General features: G+C 34.7%; 2 protein-coding genes across 2 annotated transcripts in view; both read left to right on the top strand.

Moving 5' to 3' along the window:
- Window positions 1–19,772, top strand: part of DNAI4 (dynein axonemal intermediate chain 4) — an 87,357-nt gene extending 67,585 nt beyond the window's left edge. Inside the window, exons 13-17 of the mRNA XM_039233412.1 lie at window positions 101–222; window positions 5,507–5,605; window positions 6,237–6,463; window positions 8,908–9,064; window positions 19,557–19,772. Of these exons, the coding sequence (XP_039089343.1) occupies window positions 101–222; window positions 5,507–5,605; window positions 6,237–6,463; window positions 8,908–9,064; window positions 19,557–19,607 (656 nt within the window). The 3' untranslated portion in view covers window positions 19,608–19,772. The remainder of the gene's footprint in view (window positions 1–100; window positions 223–5,506; window positions 5,606–6,236; window positions 6,464–8,907; window positions 9,065–19,556) is intronic.
- A 3,381-nt stretch (window positions 19,773–23,153) lies between these two features.
- INSL5 (insulin like 5) lies at window positions 23,154–24,696 on the top strand. Its single transcript, XM_039233469.1, is given in 5 exon segments — window positions 23,154–23,162; window positions 24,146–24,246; window positions 24,459–24,513; window positions 24,515–24,602; window positions 24,605–24,696. Coding segments are annotated over 5 exon segments (345 nt in total).
- The last annotated feature ends 945 nt before the right edge of the window (window positions 24,697–25,641 follow it).

The following is a 25,641-nucleotide window of genomic DNA, read 5'->3' as shown; positions in this document are numbered from 1 at the left end:
CAAAAGATGGCAGAACTCATCTTGTAGGAGGGACATACATTATATACACAATCCTTTTTCATGTGGTAAGTAAGATATGTATTTTCTTCTTTAAATAAAGATTTGATGCGTTTGAAGCGAACTACTTCTAGCAGCAGCAAGAAAGGAGCGGAAAAGGAAAAGAAAGGTGAAGCTCTGATATCTCGACAGGCCCCTGGACTTTGTTTCGCTTTTCATCCTAAGGTAAATTATTCCAATCCATTCTTTACTATTGCATACGACCACTTCCAATAACTGAAGTGTAGTAAGACATAAAGCGAGACAAAGGTTTAGCATGTTAGTCAATATTGTGCCTTGTAGGTAAAAATAAAACAAACATAGACATAGCTGCCAAACGAAGGTGGAGAGGCACATCCCAGTTAGTTGTTCTGTGTCTTTATCTGCTTTCAAGAGGAAAGGTCTACATTTCTGAGGAACTGTGGAAGGATTCTTTTTACAACTTCATGTTTAGCTTGAGTGCTTTATCATATTGATAGAAACCGAATCTACCATACAGTCCCCTATTTCAGTGTGAGTGGTGAGTCTCATGACAATGAGGATTAGGAAGACTAGTTAAGTTCATGGTTATCAAGACCAGAATCAAATCAAAGCACAATTAATGAAACTCTGCTTTTTCTAATTCTTTTTATCTGCAAGTACTTGGAACCAGAAAATTCAGCAACTATGACAGACTTCTAAGGAACTATATTCTATATATTTTCTGTTATATGTGGTGTAGTCATCTTTTTTGTGACAGCATCATCCACCTAATTATGCAAACCAGAATTTGAGCTCCTACTTTGTTCTCCTCTATCATCCAAAGACTGTTTAAGTCTTATTGTCCTTTCAGTCCAAGCCTACTACTGCTAATGTAGTTCAGGCCTTTATTGTGTTTCATATTTACCACCGCAGTTGTATTCTAACTGCCTTCATTCTCAAATTCTTGTAATCCACATTTCACCTTGATTCTAGAACAGTGCTTCTCAACGTGGGCAGGGAGGGGAATATTTTATCACTAAGGCGTATTTCAAAATGTCTTGAAATATTTTTAGTTGTTGCAGCTATAGGAGGTGGGGCATGGGAAGGAACACTATTGGCGTCTAGTAGGCAGAGGCCAGGGATGCTGCTAACCATCCTACAGTGCACATGACAACTACTGCCCTCCTCCAAAAGAAGATGGGAAAGAGGAAGAAAAGGGGCAAGGAGAAAGAGAAGGAGAGGGGGAAGGGGAAGGAGAAAGAGAAGAGGAGAAAAAAAAGAAGGAAAAGGGGAGGGAGAGGGGGAGGGACTGGCCCAAAATATCAATGGTGCTGGGTTGAGAAATCCTAGTCTGGTATCTGAGAAATGTCCTTGGCATGAAGAATTTGAGATAATTATATAGTGTGTAAATAAAGAGTTTTACTTCTTCTTTTCTAATCTGGTTATCTTTTCTTTCCTGATTGTACTGCCTTGAACATCCAGCACAATGATGAATAGAAGTGGTGAAAACAAACATCCCTCTCTTGTTTCTTATCTTAGGAAGAAAGCATTCAGTCCTTTTACTGTATTCATCCTTATTCATACTTTTACAAGTATGTAAGCTGAGATTTTTATTTTGTAGATGTAATTAATCGCATCAAGGAGATCCCATTACTTTACTGTTTGTTGAGAGTTTTATTGAGGATAGATGTTAGGTTTTTGTCAAATGCTTTCTTTACATCGAGATGATTATACAGTTTTTCTTTTTAAGTTTGTTATTATGGTGAATTACATTAAATTTTTAAATGTTTGTTTCTAAAATAAATCCCATTTGATCATGATTTATACTTTTAATCTACCATTGGATTTGATGTGCTAAAATTTTGTTTAGGAGTTTTCATCTTTGTTTATAAGGGATAGCCATCTATAGTTTTCTTTACTTGTTATGTCTTTGTCTGGTTTTGATATTAGGGTAATCCTGTAGAATGAGTTGAAAAGTATTCCCTCTTTACTTTTTTGAAAGAATATGTATACAATTAGTATTATTTCTTCATTACATGTTTGATGGGATTAATAAACCACCTGGGCCTGGAATTTTCTTTTAGGAAGATTTTTAACTTTTATCTAGAAATTCAAATTTTTAGTAGATATAGGACTATTATTATTGTTATCTATTTCTTCTTGAGTGCATCTTGATAATTTGTGTCTTTCAAGGAATTTATTTCATCTAAATTATTAAACGTAGTGGCATCATAATAATTCCTTAGTATTCTTTAATAGACATTCAAGTATATAATGATGTCACCTCTTTAATTCCTACTGTTGGTAATTTGTGTCTTCTCCTTTTTGTCTTTAGTCTAGCTAAAGTTTATCAATGCTATTGATCTCAAATAACCAGCTTTTGATTTCTCTGAATTTCATGATTGTTTTTTCTATTTTCTATAAAATTGATTTCCACTTTGATCTTTATTTTCTTTCTTCTGCTTTGGTTTTATTTACTCCTCTTTTTATGGCTTCTTAAGGTGGAAGCTGGGATTATTGATTCATTACTTTTCTTCTTTTTGATGGAGGCATTTGTGCTCTAACTTTTTCTCTAAGTACTGTTCTGGCAACATCCCACAAACTCTAATATGTTGTATTTTGATTTCATTCCATTCAGAATACTTTCTAATTTCTCCTTTATTTTTTGATTGATGGACTATTTAGTAGCATGTTATTTAGTGTTTTAATATTTAGGGCTTTTCCAAGTATCTTTCTGTTTATTGATTTCTAGTTCAATTCTATCATGATCAGAGAACAAATTTAATAAACTGAATCCTTTTGAATTTATTGAGATTTGGTTTAAGCCCAGAATTGTGACATTTGCATGTAAATGTTCCCTGTGTACTTCAAAAAAATGTATATTCTGCTGTTCTTGGGTGGAGTATGCTATGGATGACAATCAGCTTAGGTTGGTTGAAGGTGTTTTCCAAGTTGACTGTATCCTTTCTGATTTTCTGCCTACCTCTCCATCAATTATTGACAGAGAGGTATTGACGTGTCTGGCCCTAATTATGGATTTTTCTGTTGTTGTTGTTGTTTTTTTTTTTTTTTTTTTTTTTTTACTGTGATTCCATCAGGTTTTGCTTTATGTAGCTTGAAGCTTTGTCTTAGGTATATAAATGTTTAGGATTATTATATTCTCTTGATTACTCAACTCTCTTATTATTGTAAAGTAGCCTTATTTATAACTGGTAATATTAACTCTGAAATAATCTGAATCTGATATTAATGTAACCACCTCAGCTTTCTTTTAACCAGTGTTAGCATGGTTTATTTTTTCCTTTTATTAAGTTTTTATTTAAATTGCAGTTAGTTAACATACAGTGTTTCAGGTGTAGAATTTAGTGATTCAACACTTACAGACAACATATGGTGCTTATTACAACAAGTGTCCTCCTTAATACCCATCACCTATTTAACCCACCCTGCTACCCAGCTCCCCTCTGGAAAGCATCAGTTTGTTCTCTGTAGCTAAGACTCTGTTTCTTGATTTTTTTTTCTCTCTCTCCCCTGGCCTATGTTTATTTGTTTTGTTTATTAAATCATTTTCTATCCTTTCACATTTTTTTAACTTAAAATTTTTTTTAATGTTTATTTATTTTTGAGACAGAGAGAGACAGAACTTGAGGCAGGGAGGGGCAGAGAGAAAGGGAGACACAGAATCTGAAGCAGGCTCCGGGCCCCAAGCTGTCAGCACAGAGCCCGATGGGGCTCAAACCCATGAACTGTGAGATCATGACCTGAGCCAAAGTTGGACACTTAACCGACTGAGCCACTCATGCACCCCAGTCCTTTCACATTTAACCTACTGTGTCTCTATATTTAAAGTATATTTCTTATTGGTAGCCTATCGTTGGGTCTTGCTTTTTTATCCATCTTATATTTTCTGTCTTTTAATTGTGATATTTAGACCATTTACATTTAGTTTTATTTTGTTATGGTTTGGTTTGAGTCAATCATTTTGTTTCAAAATGAGCCCTGTGTTGCAACTGCATTATAGTCAATGTAAATCTCTGCCCATATTGATTCTTTCAAAGAAATTATTCCTGAGAGAACTCCCCAATAAATTTGTCGCATGGAAATCTCAGAGTTTACATACTGACAAAAACAACTCTAGACAGTGACCTTGAAGATCTCTATAGAAAGATAAGTGACTTATAAATGGTGTTGGAATAATAATTATTCACATAAAAATGGAATTAGATACCTACCCCTTCATAAACAAAAAAATTTTAGATGAAAATGTAGGAAAACATTTCTATTACCTCAAAAAAGGAAAAATTTCTTAAAGCAGAAAAAAATGCTAGGTATATAAAAAAAATTATAATACTAGCTACATCAAAATGAAAACTTCTGTTTATCAAGACAATAAAAAAGTAAAAGGAAAGACATACACTTGAAGAAGATATTTGCAATACATGTAATAGGATACATAAAGAACCTTTATATAAATGAATATAAAAATATTATGAGTAAAATTAGTCAAGAGACATAAACAGAAGAGGAAATACAAATAGCCAGTAAACATAAAATGTGCTCAATCGTGTTAATATTCATATAATATTCATATAAATAAATTCATATTCATTTAAATTCATATACCATTAGGTTAAATTTTATATCTAATATAATGGCAAAATTTCAGATTTCTAAGCAACCAACCATTGAAGAGAATGTGGATTAAAGGGAACTTCTGTATACTGCTGAATATAAATTGGTAATACTAGTTTGGGGAAAAATTGTACCTTATTGTGTTATTTAAAACTGCTTATATTCCATGATTTTGTAGTTGCATTCATTAGCAGTGGTACATGCTAGAACAGAGTGTCTCAAATTTTAATGTGCATACACGTTATTTGAGGGTCTTGTTAAAATGCAGATTCTGATTCAGTAGGTCTGGGGTAGCATCTGAGATTTGACAGGTGATACTGACTCCACATAGCCAGGACATAGAGCCTGACTTTCAGACCTTTTGACTATGACTTCACAGTAGGAAATACACTTAAAATCTCTATTTAGTACATACTTATGGAGTTACAAATGCTTGAGACTCCATTTAGTTCAATCTTTCATACCTAGCAAAAACAATTTCTTCAACATCATATACATAAATATCATAAAAGAATGATAGAAAGTAAAAGACAACAGACAACTATTTATCAAGATAATTTTTCTAGTTTTGGTTCTTGAATTGATTTTAATAGATTTTGAGGGATCTGATTTTTTTTTTTGAAGTTAATTTATTTTTGAGAGAGAGCATAGGGGAGGGGCAGAAAGAGAGGAAGACAGAAGATCTGAATTGGGCTCTGCACTGACAGCAGAAAACCCCATTCAGTACTTGAACTTATGAACCATGAGATCATGACCCGAACCAAAGTTGGACACTTAACCAACTGAGCCATTCAGGTGCCCCAAAGGATATGATTTTCTACGTAGCACATTTACTAATCTATCACAAGCCAATATATTTTAATATTTTGTGTTGCAGGATACAAATATCTATTTGGCTGGCACTGAAGAAGGTCATATTCACAAATGTTCTTGTTCGTATAATGAACAATACTTAGAAACCTACAGGGGACATAAGGTTAGTTTAATAACAGTAGGTATGAAAAATGTGTCTTTTAATATTTCTAAAAAAATAGTATTTTTATACACACTATTTTTCACATGCAATAAATTTACAACTTCAGAGTTAATATTACCAACTTGAATTAAGTATTTTTTTTGGTATGGAAATCATCATAATGTGTGGGGCATTTTATTTGGCTTCCAGGTAGTCTTGATTTTTTCTTGCCAGTTATGGAAGTCACAATTTTTATTTGTTTCTGAAAGACTTTGCTTATGATAACATGCTGATTCCAAAGTAAAACTGTCTCTGGCATATACTTATTTTCTCTATCTTTTGTGATTGTTCCTTCCATGTTATCTTCATTTTCTCCCTTATTTCTGTTTCTTAATCATTATATTTTTAAAAAGTAAATAAAGTATTATATGTATTAATATTTAGTTAGTATTGTAACAACTATATTTTTACATTTCTGTATGGCATAACTTAGGGAAGATTCAAATTATGACCTTACTCTGAGCTAAAATAATACACAGTGATACATGGTACATAAATCTAGAAATCTTAGCATTTTTAATTTGTTGGTCAAGTTTAATTTGATTTTAACTATTATTTACCTATGTATTTTAATTTGTTTTTCTAATTCTAGGGTCCAGTGTATAAAATAGCATGGAATCCATTTTGTCACGATGTGTTCTTGAGCTGTTCTGCAGATTGGGGTGTTATTATATGGCAACAGGAGAATTCGAAGCCATTTTTGAGTTTTTATCCAACTACTTATGTTGTTCATGATATTGCCTGGTCTCCAAAATCAGCTTATATATTTGCAGCTGCAAATGAGAGCAGAGTAGAGATTTGGGACCTTCATATCAGCATGTAAGTGTTAATGTTTTTCCTGGTGATATTTCTCATAGAAGCAGTTCAAACTAAATGATACCTGATAGTTTTGGTATTTGTTAGAGAGCATTGTGGTTACTTTAGAACAAGCAATAGTTTACACGGTGAGAGTCCTTTGTGAATAAAAGATATATGCTAGGATGCTATATTCATTTTAATTACTTATGCCATATGTGGTTTTAAAAATATTTAAAAAGGTTACCTTAATCATATCAGACTTTTACAGGAGGATATAAGATATCATAGCTACCTTGAATTCTTTTTCATTGCCTAGTTTATAGAAGAATGCAGAGAGGCAACTAGCTGTTTTTAACTAAAGATTGTTTGCAATCAGGTAAAGAAAGGAAACAAAATAATTATTTTTTAAAATACTTATTCTCTTACCTTTTTTAAAACATATACAAAAGGCCATGATTTAATAAAAAGTTTTAATTTAAGGTGTAGACCAAAGTTATTAGAGTGTCATCTAGGCCCATGTTTTCTTTTTAAAATGAACATTTATACAATGCAGGAATAAAATGTTTAATGATTCTATTTCCTCAGTTGGAAAATACTGTAGAGTTTTATGCTAGTTATTAGCAGAAACATGAGGGCATTACAGTCTTGCTTCAAATAAGTGATATAAAATTCAATGGGTTTATTCTTTTTTTAAAAAAAGTTATTTATTTATTTTGAGAGAGTGTGTGTGTGTGTAAGCAGAGGAGGAGCAGAGAGAGAGGGAGTCAGAGATCCCAAGCACACTCCATGCCTTTAGCACAGAGCCTAATATGGGGCTCTGAGATCATGAGCCTGAGCCAAATCCTGAGATCATGACCTGAGCCAAAACCAAGAGTCTGACACCCAACCAACTGAGCCACCCAGGCTCCCCTCAATGGGTTTGTTCTTGATGACAATTTTTTATCCTATAAGTTAATAATATAATAACTCTAAAATTTTGTCATGGCTAATACTATAAAACAGTTTGAACCCCAAACCAAGGATTATATCACAAAGCAATTTATTTTTTTGTATGAGATGACTAATGTATAAAATGACTACTTAACTCATCTCGCTCCTGATTTTAATTTTTTTGGTAAAACTCAATCTCAGGACATTTCTTCAGAAGTAGGCAAGCTTCTGCCTCGGTTTTGTTTTTTTTTTTTAAGTTTAGTTATTTTTGAGAGAGAGAGACAGACAGACAGACAGACAGAGACAGAGCACAAGTGGGGGAAGGGCAGAGAGAGAGGGAGACCGAATACAAAGCAGGCTCCAGGCTCTGAGTTGTCATGCATATCCCAATGCAGGCCTCGAATCCACAAACAGCGAGACCATGACCTGAGCCAAAGTTGGACACTTAAGCCACTGAGCCACCCAGGCGCCCCCGCTTCTGTTGTTTTTTAAGGATATTGGTGGATTGCTTTGGATGACAAGGAATAAAGAGAGTTCTTGTTCAAAATATTCTTTTATATTCCAGAGGTTCATTTGGGTCAAAATATCCTTCTATTAAAAAACATTTATTACTTAAGAAGTTGTATTATTCAGGGTTCTCCAGAGAAACAGTAGCAATAAAAAGAGAGAAAGAGATTTACTTTAAGGAATTGGGTCACATGACTGTGGCGCCTGGCAAGTGTCAAGTCTGCACCATAGTCTGGTGGGCTATAATTTCCATCAGGAGTCCATCTTGCAATCTTGAGTCTGAGTCTGGAGGCAGAATTTTATTCTACTTTGGGGAAATCAGTCTTTTCTCTTAAGGTCTTCAACACATTGAATAAGGTCTGCCTACATTATGGAGCATAGTGTGGTTTATTTAAATTCTACTGATCTAAATGTTAATCATAACTAAACAAAATACCTTCATGGCAAAGTGTAGACTGATGTTTGACCTTGTAAACAACTGAGTACCATAGCCTAGCCAAGTAAATACATAAAGTTAACCAGCATAGGAGTTTAAATTTGTGAGTTCACATCTTTTTTTTTAAAGTTTATTTATTTATTTTTGAGAGAGAGAGGGAGAGTGAGAAAGAGAGAGTGAGCATGAGCAGGAGAGAGAGGAGGAAAGGAGAGAGAGAGAATCTTAAGCAGGCTCCACGCTCAGCTGGAGCCTGACACAGGGCTTGATCCCAAGACCATGAGACCATGATCTGAGCCAAAACCAAGAGTCGGATGCTCAACTGACTGAGCCATCCAGGCGCCCCATGAGTTCACATCTTAATTGTGACTTGCTTGGATTTATTTAATAGAAATTTGTTCACTAAAGAAGTGAAAGTTTTCACTGAATAAGGAGTAGAGAAGCAGTTATTTTGACTTTGAAAATTTACTTAAGAAACTTTTGTTTTGTTTTTGTCACATGAAATCACATAAAACATCTCAGACTTTTCTTAATCTGTATATAAAAAGAATATAATAACAACAAATACATTTACAAATAAAATATTTTATTGCAGTTTGGATCCTCTGATTGTGAATGTTGCTAACCCTGGAATTAAGTTCACAACTGTCCTCTTTGCCAAAGAAACAGATTGCCTTCTAGTGGGTGACAGTGATGGACAGGTTGGTGTGTATGAACTAAGAAATATGCCCACTGCTTTGGATTCTGGCCGGGTAAGACTCAAAAGTCAAAATTTTGTATAATTTAATAATTTTAGTTGTGGGGTGCCTGGGTGGCTCAGTTAGTTGAGCGTCCGACTTGCTCAGGTCATGATCTCATGGTTCGTGTGTTCGAGCACTGTGTCGGGCTCTGTGCTGACAGCTGGCTCAGAGTCTGGAGCCTGCTTCGGACTCTGTATCTCCCTCTCTCTCTGACCCTCCCCTGCTCATGCTGTCTCCCTCTCAGAAATAAATAAAACATTAAAAAAAATTTTTAAAAATAATAATAATTTTAGTTGTAATTTTGTGTCATACAAGGAATTTACATTTCTTAAATATCTTAAGTGTGGTGCAATGGAAAGAACATAAAACCCAAGCGTTTCTACCAAGCATGGTATCTACTAGGCTTATTTCCTTTGAGCCTCATTTTTTTTCCTCTGTAATATGAACACAAAAATGCTGTAGCATAATAATTGTAAATGCTAAATGGAATAACTTAAAATTGTGCCTAATATACTGTTGGGACTTAATAATTGTTGAATATAGAAGAAGTTTACTGCAAATATTCAAAGACTTTTACAAGAAATTATAATATTTTAGATATTATCCAATGTTCCTGAAATAAGCATTTGTTTTTGTTTCTGTCGTGTTATCCTACTTCCTTACTTTGATCTTCAAAACTAAAAGGCAACTGAAAGGGAGAATATATTTGCAAATGACATATCGGTTAAAGGGTTAGTATCCAAAATCTATAAAGAACTTATAAAATTCAACACCCAAAAAACAAATAATCCAGTGAAGAAATGAGCAGAAAAAATGAATAGACACTTTTCGAAAGAAAACATCCAGATGGCTAAGAGACACATGAAAAATGCTCCACATCACCCATCATCAGGAAAACACAAATCAAAACCACAATGAGATGCCACCTCACACCTGTCAGAATGGCTAAAATTAAGAACTCGGGAAACAACAGATGTTGATGAGGATGTAGAGAAAGGGAACACTTTTGCACTGCTGGTGGGAATGCAAACCGGTGCAGTTTGGAAAACAGTATGTAGATTCCTCAAAAAATTAAAAAATAGAATTAACCCTATGACCCAGCAATAGAACTACTAGGTATTTATCCAAAGGACACCAAAATATGGGTTTGAGGGGACACAGGCACCCCAGTGTTTATAGCAGCACTATCATATCGACTGACGAGTGATTAAAGAAGATGTGGGATATATATTTTAAAAAGGAAAAAAAATTAAAGAAAACAGAAAAAACAAATAGAAAACTTTGTTGCAAAACTTTGACAAGCAATCCATATTACCAGATCCTATTATTTCTAAGGTAGCTGTTCAATTTTTAATTTTTTAATGTTTAAATATTATTTTATGGAGTAATCTGGTATATATTACCAAGAATATGATAAACATGTTAAAAATATTTAAAATATGCACGAATCAACAAGGAAAAAATACTAAGACTACAATAGAAGACTGGGTAATGGTCAGGAACAGTTCATTTACACACAAAAAAGACTAATAAATATACTTTAAAATTAAACCTCATTGGGGCGCCTGGGTGGCTTAGTTGGTTAAGCGTCCGGCTTTCGCTTAGGTCGTGATCTCGCGGTTTGTGGGTTCGAGCCCCGCGTCGGGCTCTGTGCTGACTGCCAGCTCAGAGCCTGGAGCCTGTTTCAGTCTGTGACTCCCTCTCTCTCTGACCCTCCCCTGCTCACGTTGTCTCTCTCTCTCTCTCTCCTAGAAATAAATAAAACATTAAAAAAAATAAATTAAAAAAAAATTAAACCTCATTGATAAATGAAGAAATAAAATGTATTACATTAAATTAAAATGTGATTGCATTCTCATATATGACATTAACAAAGTTTTTTTTTTTAACTTAATAGGTGTACTCAGTACTAGCAACATTTGATAAACAGGTTTTCTCTTAAATAGAGAAATGTTGGAATAGAATTTGGTATAACTTCTTTGGAAGCAATTTGGCAATCTGAACCAAGACTGTCATATTTTTGAAATTCTGGTCTATAAAAATATTCATAAAGACAATCAAATAAATTAATTATAACAGTTTAGGATAAGAAAAGAAAAAGAAAGAAAAAGAACATAATCTAAATATCCAACCAGAGGGAAATGTGGCCAGGGAAGTCAGCTGTGTTAGATTTGGGTCACATGTAGCAGGTGGAGTTTTACCCCATGAGGGGCTATATGATAGATAGATAGATAGATAGATAGATAGATAGATAGATAGACAGACAGATAGATAGATGCATGCTTTGGATGTTGTATTTGTCATTTCTGCTACCTAACATCCAGAGATTGATCTCCTACCCACTTCAAGTTTTTGCTCAAATATCAGTCACTTTCTTGGTGAAATCTTCCTGGCTACCTTATTTAAAATTGAATCTCTACTCTCACCTACACTTCTTATCTCATACTTTTCTATGTTTCTTTTTTGTAATAACATTTATCTTTGAATATACCATATTCCTTATTGATTTATTTTGTTAATTGCCTGTCTCCCACAGCTGGGATGTAAGCCACATAGAAACAGTGAATTTTGTCTCTTTTGTTTGTAAAAACATAAAGATTTTTTCCTAAAATGCATGTTTCCATACATCATAATTTTAGTCTGTTCTGAGAAATGCAGCACTAATGGCTTGTTTTTCATGATGTAAGCATTTTAATATTTTTAATTTCTCTCACATTCATTGAGTATAATACCTTTTAGGGTACTGGTGCATTTATGCCCATACTTGTTTATGATACACAGTTCAACAGCCAGAAGGAACTAGAGAATTCTATTCTTTATTCAAGTCTCTCAAAAACATTAAAATGGATCCAAATATACAGTTAATGGTAATCTTTTTCTTCTTCTTTACTTATCCCTCAAATCCTAAATGTAACCTCAAGGCCTAAATCCATTGCTTTCTATCCCTGTGATTCCATCAGCTCCATCCCACAAAAGCCCTAAGAACTCACCCACAAATTCCAAACTTGGGGCAGTGAGGAGAGGGAGTTGCATTATTTAAAAATCTTTGCAAAAAAATAAATAAATAAAATAAAAGTCTTTGCTAATGTGTGCTGGGCTGGTGGTAGCAGAGAAACCTAGGAGTATTAGCATGTTGATTCTTTTTATTCACATATGTCTACAGTACTTGTCAAGTGTGACAATAATTTATCAATATAAACTATAATATTTTGTACACATGTCTTTCATACTAGTTTGAGCTAATTGGAAACTTGTATATTTAAATATCTAGCACAGAGCTAGCACATAATAGGTACTCAGCAAATATTGAAAAGTGAACAAACACACTTAGAAACAAAAGACACATGGTTTATATGAAAGGAACAATGTATGCACAAAAATATAATCAAGTCATAAAAACCAAAATAACAAAATCCTATAGAAGCATAGAGTAGGAAAATTGGCTTTTGAAAAGAGAATGGGGAAAAAGGAAAAGAAAAAATAGGCGAATACTTTGGGGAAGACTTTCACACAGGAGATTAAACTTTAACTGTATTTTGAAGGATTAGAAATTTTCTTTGCAGGGGCACCTGGCTGGCTCAGTTGGTTGACTGAACAACTCTTGGTTTCGGTTCAGGTGATGATCTCGTGAGATCCAGCCCTGCATCGGGATATGCGATGACAGCATGGAACCTGCTTGAGATTCTCTCTTTGCCCCTCTCTCTGGCCCTCCCCTGCTCATGCTCTCTCTCTCAAAATAAATAAGTAAACTTTTTTTAAAAAAAGGAAATTTTCCTTGCAGACAGGCGTGAGGGAAACGCTTGAGCAAAGGTATAGAATTAGAAAGGTCCATGACATTTTGAGGAAATGGTGAGTAGACTTTTTTGACTGGTAAAGAGATTGCTTGAGAGAAAAGGGCCAGTTGGGTCATTTGCCATGATGTGGAATTTGATCCTTATTTTCTAGAAAATAGAAAACCATTTAAGATTTATAACTCTAAAAATGATATGGTGACAAAATAAAATTAGACGCCTATCTCACATGTTGTACAATGGTGAACTCCGATAGAATTGAAGACTGAAAAATAAAACAAACTATTAGAAGAAAGTGTAGGATAATGTCTTAATGATCTAAAGGCAGATTTTAAAAAGACCAAAAAATCTCCTGATTTTTCCCATTTTTTCCCTGTTTCCTTATTTGTAAGATGAGTATAATTTTGGTACCAGAATCAAAGGTTATTAGAAACATTAGAAGAGTAAATAGGTACAAAGTGGTTAGAACTGGTACTGGTGCATAGTAAGTGCTCAATAAACCTCAAGTATTCTTTCTATGATTACTATGTCAAAATTAACACTTTCTGTTCAGGATTCCATATGTCAAGTTAAAAGAAACAGATTAGAAGAAGAAAAATCTAAGATTATAAAAGACATAGTGTCCAGTATATATAGATAACTCCTATTAAACAATAAGAGCAATTCAATGTTTTGAATGGGCAAATGTATAAAATACTAAATCATAGGAGAGAGACTGGAATATTAATTCTCACAAGTAATGGAGAAATATACAATTGAAATTATACAAGGTATCAATTCAAACTGATTGGATTTACAAAAATGAAAATATTAGCCAATATTAAATATTAGCAAAGTTGTAGGGAAATAGGAGCTCTTATGCAAGGGTCTTGGGAATATGAATTAGCATAGATTCTTTTTTTTTTTTAATGTTTTATTTTATTTTTTTGAGAGAGAGAGACAAAGTGCAAGCAAGGGGAGAGACAGAGAGAGAGGAAGACACAGAATCTGAAGCAGACTCCAGGCTATGAGCTATCAGCACAGAGCCCGACGCAGGGTTCGAACTCAGGAACTGTGAGATCATGACCTGAGCTGAAGTTGGACACTTAACTGATTAAGACACCCAGACGCCCCTAGCATAGGCTCTTCAGAGAGTGATTCAGTAAAACTTAGAATTCAAATACCATACAAAGCAGTGAAACCATAGAGAATGTCATGCACATGTATATTTGGACACATGTATAAGGTATTAATGTGAGTTGTTTCTTCTTTTTTTTCTTTTGTCTTTATATTTTAAATTTTTTTAATTGATATTAATGGGATTTATTTCAGACTTTTTTGTTTTTTTACAAATAGTTTATTGTCAAGTTGGTTTCCATATAACACCTAGTGCTCATCCCCACAAGTGCCCTCCTCCATGCACATCTCCTCCCATCCCCCCCCCACACCCATCAGTCCTCAGTTTGTTCTCAGTATTCAAGAATCTTTCATGGTTTGCCTCTCTCCCTCTCCCCCACTATTTCCCCCCTTCTTCTCCCCCTTGGTCCTCCGTTAAGTTCCTCCTAATCCTCCTATACGTGCAATCATATGGTATTTGTCTTTCTCTGCCTGACTTATTTCACTCAGCATAACACCCTCAAGGTCCATCCATGTTGCTACACATGGCCAGATTTCATTTTTTCTCATTGCCATGTAGTATTTCATCGTATAGATAAACCACACCTTCTTAATCCATTCGTCTGCTGATGGACACTTAGGCTCTTTCCATGTTTTGGCTATTGTTGAGAGTGCTGCTATGAACATTAGGGTACATGTGCTCCTATGCATCAGCACTCCTGTATCCCTTGGGTAAATTCCTAGCAGTGCTATTGCTGGGTCATAGGGGAGTTCTATTGTTAACTTCTTGAGGAACCTCCACACTGTTTTCCAGAGGGGCTGCACCAGTTTACATTCCCACCAACAGTGTAGGAGGGTGCCCGTTTCTCTACATCCTCACCAGCATCTAGAGTTCTCTGATGTGCTCATTTTAGCCATTCTGACTGGTGTGAGGTGGTATCTCAGTGTGGTTTTGATTTGTATTTCCCTGCTGAGGAGGGATGCTGAGCATCGTTTCATGTGTCTGTTGGCCATCTGGATGTCCTCTTTGGAGAAGTGTCTGTTCATATCTTCTGCCCATTTCTTCACTGGGTTGTTTGTTTTTTCTTTTGTCTTTAATGTTTCTTTTGTACATGGAGATGATTACTCAGTCTACTTTTGCTTAAAATGTTCACATTCAAATATGCTATAAAATTTTTAAAAAATCTTTGTTCACCTTAAGTTCTTAAATTTAGATAATATATTTTATTATTCTGTTTCTAAGTCTAGCAAATTTTAATACACACTTTCAGTAAGCTTTGTAACCAACTTCTTTAAATCCTCTAAATTTAATTTATCAATTTAATATAGACTTTTAAGTACTTCAACCATCTATGGACAAACCAATCTGATACTTAAGGAATTCTTATTAATTTAATACATTTTAAATGTTGAATATAATGAATCTTAAATTTTCTTAAAAGTTCCAATGCTTTTAATAAATGAATAATATTTCAGTCTATGATTACAAGTCTAAATCAATTACCCAATTACACATTTAAATTAGAATCACAAATTTATTTGCTAGGCAATCTAATAATGGCAAATTCTCTTACATATAATGAATATTTAAAATATGAAATATGTACAAGCTCCTTAATACAAAAATATTAAAATGATCTGTTTGATTTGCTGCATTATTTCTATACACAATTATTATTCTTTCAGTGTAAAAATAGGTTTCCCCAGTAAAGAAACAAATAAAGCATTCCAAGTAGTTTTGGAGATGATTTACTCAACTGGCTCACATGATATTAACTGTGGACATTTAAGGAGATGTTCCTAACTACTTTGGTTCCAGGCTGAGCCCTGCTTTAAAGTTGATTTTTCATGCCCTCCATCTGGAATGGTCTCAAAGCCCATGTCTCCTGAAGTCTACTTACCTGTTACCCATGTTCTCTATCTTCTCATGGAAGCCTGCAACCCTGAATATGTTGCTACATCACTTGATTGATTTCAAGTTATTTATTTACTGTGTCATGAATTCTAAATTACTATACTTTTCCTATCTTGTAGGATTACAATCTTTATAGATGTTTAAATTGTTATCTGTTTGGATTCTGTATATCTTCCAAGGTTTTCTTTAATTTGTTAGTAGTGGTCTGAAAGACATGCTAATGAAAATGTTCATAACAGCCTTGTTTCTATATTGATAAGTTGGAGACAACCTAAATGATCATCAGTGAAACACTGGGTAAATAAAATATGTCACATTCACATGAGTGACTGTAATACAGAAGTTTAAATAATATATATTTCAGTGTCTCAATATGACAAATTTTGAATAAATCTTAAATATGTGTTGAGTGATAAAAATAAATTGGAGGAAGATAAGTACAATATGTTATGATTTATGTAAGAGTATTTAAACACAAATATAAAAGCTGTGTTCTTAGTGGACATATTTATAGTTAGCAAAAGTATAGAATATAGATTGGAATGTGCAAGAAAAAGATTTCATTTTTGTGTTTGATTTGAATTGATGAGAGATATCCTTTTTTAACTTTTCTTTTCAAGTTTTTAAATTTAAATTCCAGTTAGTTACCATACAGTGTAATATTGGTTTCAAGTGCAGAATTTAGTGATTCAGCACTTCCATGCAATACCTGGTGCTCATCATAACAAGTTCACTCTTTAATTCCTATCATTTAACCCATCCCCACTCATCTCCCCTCTGGTAACCATCAGTATGTTCTTCATAGTTAAGGGTCTATTTCTTGGTTTGCCTCTCTCTTTTATTCCTCTGTGCTTGTTTGTTTTGTTTCTTAAATTCCATATATGAGTGAAATCCTATGGTATTTGTTTTTCTCTGACTGACTTCTTTTGCTTCACATAATACTCTCTAGCTCCATCCATATAGCACCATGTTCTACAATAGCCCAATTATATAAACAGCCCAAATGTCCATTGACTGATGAATGGATAAAGAAGATGTGGTATATAGATACATTAGAGATATCTTTTATTTTGAGCAGTATGCTCTGCAAGCAGAAGGCTAAGTTGAGAGTGTGAACATTTTTGAAAAACGTGTGTGTGTGTGTGTGTGTGTGTGTGTGTGTGTGTGTGTGTGAATGATTTCAGTGCTGGTGAGCAAAATTTTCTTGCAAGAAATATATTGCATACATTGATAAACACAATTTTCTAATACAAATATGTTTTTCATGCTTTTGGTCATTATATTTTAAAACTTCAGTGTTATTCTTCTGGGAGATTCAACAAAAACCTATTAATCAGATTTTATGTTACTTACAGACAAACACAGGCTCACCTGATACACTTTTTCCTGAACTTTTCAGAGAAGAATTATAATCAAATAGTAATTTGAAGTCTCAAAGTAATTAATGTCAAACCATTATTTCCTATTAAGATATCTGATCAAGTAATATTATGTCCTATAATTTTTCCAGTAATTTAACCAAGAGTGAATCAAAATTTTGGAAGGCTTCTGTTTTCATTCTATAGGAAAGATGTACGCCAAATTTATAATGAAGTCTGCCTCTGGGAAGTGAAGAATGAGGGAAGAAGAGGATTAGGGATAGGTACAAAAGGAACTTCAACAGGAATACGTGTTTCACAATGGCAAACTACCAGAATACACTTGCACCAAGTGTGCTGGAGCAGGGCCCATTGGAGAAAAGCCATGGAGATATACCAAGGACCATGGTATAGGTATAGAACCACGACTCCCACTCATCTCCATATTGTTCAGCACCCACCGCATCCTTGCACAGCAAGAGAACTTTGGTCCTTGGGCTATAGATGTTTTAAGTGAAATAATTTCTGAAACTCTGGCAGCTCCTTGATGTATTCAAGGACCAGAATATTACTGTGATATTACATAGTAGAACATTGGCTCCTGCCCTGTCCTACCAATCAGGGTTTGTGGTTAAGAGTAATATCTTTGTGATGCCTGGTATGAACAGGGTATGGGGTCCAAACTTTGCAATGATAATTTTGTGATGTATCTAGCTGCCAACGGGATTCACCACGACTTAGCATTATTGTTTGTTGAAGCACCATCTCCTCCTCTAGTGTTATGTGGTTGGTTGCTGGGGGCCCAAGTCTTATGTTGAACAGAATTATAGTTTGAGTACTTGGCAGAAGCTAATTCCAGTGGGGCATTGTACAAAGCGACCTTTTTTTTTTTTTTTCCTGGAGCTAGTCTGTGGAGAATCACTCTTGAATACTATTTCTAAACTTATGTTTCAGTATATAAATGTTTGCCATTTTTTCTCTGTACTTTGGGTATTTACATATAGACTCTTCATTCAACAAATATCTACTGAGTATGGACTATGTGACAGGGTCTGTTTTGGGTGCTAAGAATATAACAGTGAATAAATTAAAGTAGTGATCTACTGTGTTAGCCCAAGTGAGAGACTGAAGTAGAAAGAGATGGATGTGAGAAGCAGCTTGGCAACTGATTTTGTGTCAGGACCTGAAGAATGGGGAATGTCATCATCAGTACAGGCTAAAAGACAGGACTAACTTATGTAATATCATCTAAGGGGTTTGTAACTCTTTAAAGTTTTGTAAAACTCTTTTACATACATTAGTTCATTCAGCTCTTATAACAATTTTTCAAAGTGATTGTTAATATTTCTATTATCCATTCAAGGAAACTAAGATTCTCAGATATCAATGATTTATTTTAAGGTCACCTTTACTGTGTAGTAGAGAAAATTCTGGTCTTCTGCTTCAATTCCCATCTTTTCACAGTATCTTTATTTTTTATTTATTTTATTTTATTATTTATTGTTTCAAGTTTTAAATATTATTCTCATTTAATCTGAAGGAATGACACTTTATTTTTTTAGGTTTATTTATTTGTTTTGAGAGAGTGAGAGTACAAGCAGGTGAGGGGCAGAGAGAGAGGGAGAGACAGAATCCCAAGCAGGCTCCATGCCATCAGCACAAAGCCCATTTTGGGGCTGGAACTCTGGAACTATGAGATCATGACCTGAGCCAAGATCAAGAGTCAGATGCTTAACCAAATGAGCCACCCAGGCACCCCTATTGTTTCAAGTTTTTATTTAAATTTCAGGTTGTCAACATACAGTCTAATATTAGTTTTATGTGTAGAATTTAGTTCATGGTATCTTTCTTAAAAACTCACCTACCATCTTTGGTTTCATCCTCTTATAGATTATTATTTTACTCCTTTAGTATAAGATTGTTATTATTAAATTAAATACAAAATCCACATTGGAATTCAGATCTTAAGCTCTCTCTAAATTAAGCACTATAGGTCAGGAAAGAGCTTAAGATATAATTAAGATCACAAGCTACTTTACAGATAAGAAAACTGAGGTTTACATAATTAAAGCTAAACAGAAGCTGCCAAAAATGTTCCCTTAACAGAATCCTTATAAAATTGTTTATCAAACTTCTTTAAGAGTCCTCCAATGGAAAAAGCAGGCTTTTACTAGGAAGTAACTGTTACTATTTAAACTTACCTAGGTTTATTTCCTTTTTGCAATCTCATTGGATGCCCTTTATATGTATCACTAATTTATAAATTTTAAATGGTATTTTAAAGACTCCTTTGCTTCTTAATTTATATTTTATTGCATTTTAATTGTTTGACTTTTTCTTTTCAGGGAGACATAATAGCTACTTTGATTGGATCCAAGTCAAAACAACCAGGATAATTCATCATTACTAATAACTTCTCTTGTTACTGTTTAAAGAAAAAGAAACAGTGTTTAATATCCAGTAGTCCAATCTGTATGCGGTAAGCTGGGATTTTGATGTTAGAAAATGATATTTGATGTATAACTTCTTTCTCAACCTAACATAAACTTAATAAACTTTTATTTCAGAGATATGTGATCTAGGCTAATTGTAAGAGTTTTGCTGAGATTTTCTTAATATTTTTAGTCATATTCCAAGTACACATAACCACATATGTGTTCTTACAAAATCTCCAAATAGGTTAGAAAATTATTATTCCATTAGAAGCAAAGCTTGGAAATTACTAGAATTACTGAAACCAAAATCTTTACAAGATGCAGTTTCATAGAATTTCACGTCTGCTTTCTAAGATCTGTTTTCCAAGTTTATGAATTATGCATGTGTTAGTGTTAGGAGAATACTGGATTCTTATACCCAACTTCATTTATGTTTTATTTTATTTTATATTTTCACACTCAACTTTAAATCAGAATTTTATGCTCTTATCTTTGAAAGCTGAAGGTTTTAGACTGACAAGCAGACAACATGACAGCAAATGTCAAAATTGCATCACTTCACCAGCAGGCATCACACTCCCAATTCAGTGAGAAGAGTTAGTCTGGGACACATCAGGGCACCCTCCTCTGCGTGCCCCAAATTGGCTCTGGGTTTTAAGCCCAGACTTAAGTGGGCCCAGAGAGAAAATAGAAAGTCCTCGATCTATAGTTGGCATCAGAATGTTATCTTATGAAGGGTTCTAGAGCTAGCTTGTGCAAATAGGAGAGTGGGCGGCAACAACTCCTCCAAACAGATTGCGAACAGCCTATTCCATGCTGTTTGTGAGAACAAGTCCGCCGTTTTGTTAACTGAGGCCATAGGACAGGATGGCCTGTTTTCTAAAGCATTCTAAGTGGAGAGGAGAGGCATCTGAAACTCACTAAAATCTCTGGGGGAAAAAAGAGTCTAAAACTAAGAAGGGAGTCTGTGCAACAATAGAAACTGCCTTTTTAAACTTTCAACTTCTTTGCAACTTGTTTCTTTGGAGTCATCTTTTAAATAAAAGCAAGGTAATTTTGGGGTGGATTGAGAGCTTAGGTGGGGTAATAATAATAAGTTTCCTGCTGATATAAATCACTGTGGTTCCTCTCTTTGTCTTTCTGAAAGGTTGGACTTTCCATAACACTGTGTAACAAAATAAAAATTTGATTCAATTAAAAAATATGTTTCTTTGTATTATGTATTTTTGACTTATCAAAAATTTTCTACCATCGTTGCTTATCAAGACTAAAAGAAAAATAAAACTAATTATTCTTAGACCCTGGGCAGCCGATCCAAAGCACTGAAGCCATTGCATTCCACCCTTCCCTTTCCTCATCTTATAGACTCTCCCATACTTTTAGAGTAGCAATCTAATTAAGAGTGACTGATATTACTTTATGTGTGTGTTGTTTCTGCCAGCTGGGTGGAATGATGACTTAGAGCTAGAAACTGAATTTCAGAATGTACATTTCTTGGACACCTGAGTTTCTGATTTGAGATTCAGACCTGCTGTGCTAAATATTGGTGTGGTTATTTGCTTAGTGTTTGCCTCCTCCCTTAGACTTTAAGCTCTTTGATGGTAGGGACTATGTGTTTTGTTCACCCCTATATCTCCAACACCTATAACACTACCTTCACGGAGGAATTATTGCAACAAATAGAATGAATGAATGATCAAGTTAATGGGAGAAATGTTGGCTTCATGCATACACCGTATGCATGATCTATTATTAAAACCGTATTAAAACATGATCTAATATTTTAAGTGTGATTTCCTTAATATACTACAAAATATTGCAGAGGGTAAAATATTTTAACTGTGGGAAACATAAAACATACAATCAAATGGAAGATAAAATCAGCCTTGCAAATCAGCTAAACAAACGTCATAGTCTTCTTTGTTCTCTAACTATATGAAATCAATTTTCCCCCTCAAGACAAAAACTAAAAACAAATTTATGATCACTTTCTTTAGGTGAATATTGCTGCTGCTTTTGAGATTGTGGTCCACTGACTGATGGAGTTTACCTCCAATGTAAAGTACTTAACACAATGCCTGGCACAAAGTAGAGAGTTCTCATTCTGATTATCCCAAACCACATCCCTGCTTCTTAGTCTGAAAACTTCTTTGCCCTTTGTCGCTGGCTAAGCCCTTGCCAAGGCCCCACTCCTTCAAGAGATACAGACCACGCTAATGACCTCATTTGTTCCTTTATACATTTGGGCTTTGTGTCTGGTTTGTTCGTGATTTACTACAATGTTCAAGTCTACCCTCAAATCCACAGAACATTGTGCTCGCTTCGGCAGCACATATACTAAAATCCACAGAACATTTACTAGGCTATCAGCCTTCATTTGCTTAGGTTGGCATACTCAGTGGGTGATAAAACTAAAAGGCTAATAATTTACATGTAACTAATTCCTGCTTTAAATAGAAAGCAGAACATGTCCATTAAGCTGAAACATATAAAACATAGTTATGAATCATCAGAATAAGCACTGCTTTTTCTAAAGTGATGAAACATTTGTGTAGCATCTAGAACAACTCATGAAAAATGTACTCTCACCATGTCTGTATTTCTTTGAATAGTTAACTATCAAAAGATACAGTGCTATTATACCAGAAAGAAAAAATATCCCAGGATATTTTAGGGATCTTACATCATAACTCACTAACAATAATTGTATCGAATTTTTCAAGTTATTATATATATTTAAATTATTTATTGAGTTTTTAAAAGTTTATTTATTTTGAAAGAGAGAGAGACAAAGAGAGAGAATGCATAAGCAGGAGAGGTGCAGAGAGAGAGAGAGTGAGAGAGAGAACTCCTAGCAAGCTCCATGCTGCCCGTATAGAGCCCAATGGGGGGCTGAAACTCATGGGCAGTGAAATGACCTATTAAAATAAATTGAATCTGACTTGGGAAAAAAAGTGAGCTTGCTACCTTTCAGAAAATAAAACCCTTGCTTTCTTTAGTCTCCAGCTTGAAGTCATTTGATTGGACAACTCTTTTGATGAGCTCAACATCTATGGCAGGTGCTATGGGGAACAGAGAGAAATGTGATGTTAAGGAATATGTTGAAATCATATGGATAATTTCACACATGGATAATTACTGAATATAAGTTGGAAATTAGGCAGGTGCTAAATAAGGATGGAAGGAATGAATCTGTTATTGAGCAGTTATTAAGTGCCAGGTAGTTTCATGTGCAACATTTCATTCAGTCTGATGATAAGCATTCTGTGAAGTAATATTATCACAATTTACCATTTTACTGGGGACAAAGTTGTTCACCCAGCTGGTAGGTTTTTTTGCTAGGGAGCAAACCAAGTCTATCTGGCTTCAAGAGCTGAGGTCTTTGTTTTATGCTGTGTCTCAGGTGGGAAAATGAAGATGGTGAACTGCTGTAATAAATGATAGTGTCATAGAAGCAGTGGTGTTTGATGGAGGCCCTAAAGGACGTATGGGATTTGGGGAGTTACGATGAGTGGGGTAAAATGAAATTCTAGTAGGAATTCCAGAAGTAATTGTCTGATCAGAATGTTGACGTGGGAATGAACCTAACATGTTTCAGAAATACTGAGGGGACCTATTTCACTGTATTTCTTCATTAAAAAATTTATTTACTTTGAGAGAGAGAGTCCATGCATGCATGTTTAACTGTCAAGATGTTTAACTGGAGTTCTTTCTGCTCATCTCATATGAAAGTATGAGGTAGAATTTATTTAAGGTTCTATTTTAATAATTAATTGTGTTTGTTATGTTTTATAATAAAAAGTTAAAACAGGAAAATGTGATCACATAATAAGTTTTGTAACCACATATATGAATGTAAAATTTTCAGTGTGCTTTAGAATGTCTTTGGTAAATGAAAATATTTTAGAAAATGACCCATGGTTTTCATATTTTATTGGGCTAATTTCTTGAAAAATTATGAACTCCCAAACTGAGGGGTTCATAGTTACTAGATGTTAGTAGATATAATAAGGGCTTTTAATCTCAAGGGTAAGCATAATTTACCAGATTTAGCATAATGTATCCATCTCTGGATTAGCAAACCAAAATGCACTAGAAAGAATACCTTTGGAATACCTATGAAACACACAGGACAGTTGAATGGATGTTTGTTCAAGGCTCTGTTTTAACACCACTGACATCATAATGCAGTTTACTTAATCTTTCACAGAGTCTTTTTCAGAGTATTTTCTCATATATTATTTATTCAATCCATTACTGGCTTATTAATCAGCATTCATTCTTGTAAGTTTTCCAGGAGCTTGCCAGTGTACTAAGGCACTAATAAGTAAGTTGGAACGAAGTTAATTGAAGGAGGACTTTGGGAACAACCCTCCAATAACAGTGGGAACCACTTTTCGTTTTCAGACATAGAGGTTTAAATCTCTCTACTTCCTTCCTTACTGATCGACTTTGCAGGTCATACACGGGGTTATTTTTTGTGTTTTTTTTATTTAAAGCATGTAACGAATACCTTGGAGGCTGCTGGTCACGGAGCAGAGGTAGCCAGTACAGCAGAAGGCGAGCTTGGACTTGGCTACTCACTGGTTGCGGGATACTGGTTGTTGTCACCCCTTCTTTCTGCTCTCATGTTTCCTCTGCTGCAAATCCATCATCTCAGTGGAGATGACTGAATTCTCCCCAGAATGTCTAATCTTTCTGAAGCCAGACCAACATTTAAAGAAAATGATGGGTAGGATTCGATTTCCTTTAAAAACACCCAGTGCATGTTCCCAAGTGCAGAACTTGGCGGCAGCTTTCCTTCTTTGTCAGGACTCTCTTCCATACAGCTGAGAGGGGAAACTATTTCCAACTCCCAAATGAGCATGAATGAGGTTTCGGAGGAGAGCCTGGTGCAAAACTTTCCGAAGGTGGATTCCTCAAGGGTGGAGGGACTTCAGGATGGAAAGCTGACTATGGGTTTTGGGTTTCAAAGAGGTGGTCGGTGATGTGAAGACAAGACTTACAGATTGATGGCTGTTCCGTGACTCATTTGCATGCTCTTTGCTAAGAGTGGATGCCCAATGAAGGTAGAGCTTTGAGCATGCACTTAATCACGGTGTTTTACTGCTCAGTACAACACTTATATTGTGTCATTAAAATCATGGCTTTGGGCTAGGCAATCTTTCTTTTCTTAAAGTTGTGGGTCAACAGTTTAAACCACAGTGAAGTGTATTTTCTCCCTTTGTTAAAGTGAATGCACTGTTCCTTTCAAATTTTAACTAATCATTTGAAATTTTAAATGCTGTGCAAAATTGCAGTAAAACTGCCATAAACCAAGCTCACTGATTTTCTTCTTGTGAAAAAATTTTAAAATAACTTTAAAACAGTAAACAGATTATGCTGACAGTAGGAAAATGTTTAAAAAAAGCATAAAAAGAAAATAAAAATCAACTCTTACCTCATCAACCAGAAATAACTATCCACTCTTAACCTTGGGGTTGCAGTATATTATTAACTGAGAATTTAAACAGTGGTTCATGGTCAAGTATACGAATCAAAACAAAGTACTTTTTCTCAAAACATCTTTAAGTGCTCAATAAATGCTTCCTAATATTCAGCCCTTCTACTTGAGGATAGCGAAGACATATCTGTATCAGTTAGATCCCCCTAAAACCCAGAGAATATTTGAGTAATAAGTGCCTTCCTATAGTCTGGGCCACTTTGGTTTTGTCTTCCTACTGCTGAGATAAAAGGACATTTTGTTGTGGTACCTGAGTGGCTCAGTCTTTTGAGCCTGCGAATTTGGCTCAAGTCATCAGGCCATGATCTGACAGTTGGTGAGTTGGAGTCTTATATCAGGCTCGCTGATGTCAGCTCAGAGCCTGGAGCCTGCTTAGGAGTCTATGTCTCCCCCTCTCTCTCTTTCCCTGCCCCCACCTTGTGTTCTCTCTCTCTCTCTCAAAATAAATAAAAATAAACATTTATTTTTTTAAAAAAAGGACATTGTATTCTC

This window comes from Hyaena hyaena, unplaced genomic scaffold (genome assembly GCF_003009895.1).
Source record: "Hyaena hyaena isolate Hyena2069 unplaced genomic scaffold, ASM300989v1 scaffold_75, whole genome shotgun sequence".
In the NCBI taxonomy this organism is placed as follows: domain Eukaryota; kingdom Metazoa; phylum Chordata; class Mammalia; order Carnivora; family Hyaenidae; genus Hyaena; species Hyaena hyaena.
This window is presented reverse-complemented; position numbering and strand designations above follow the sequence as displayed.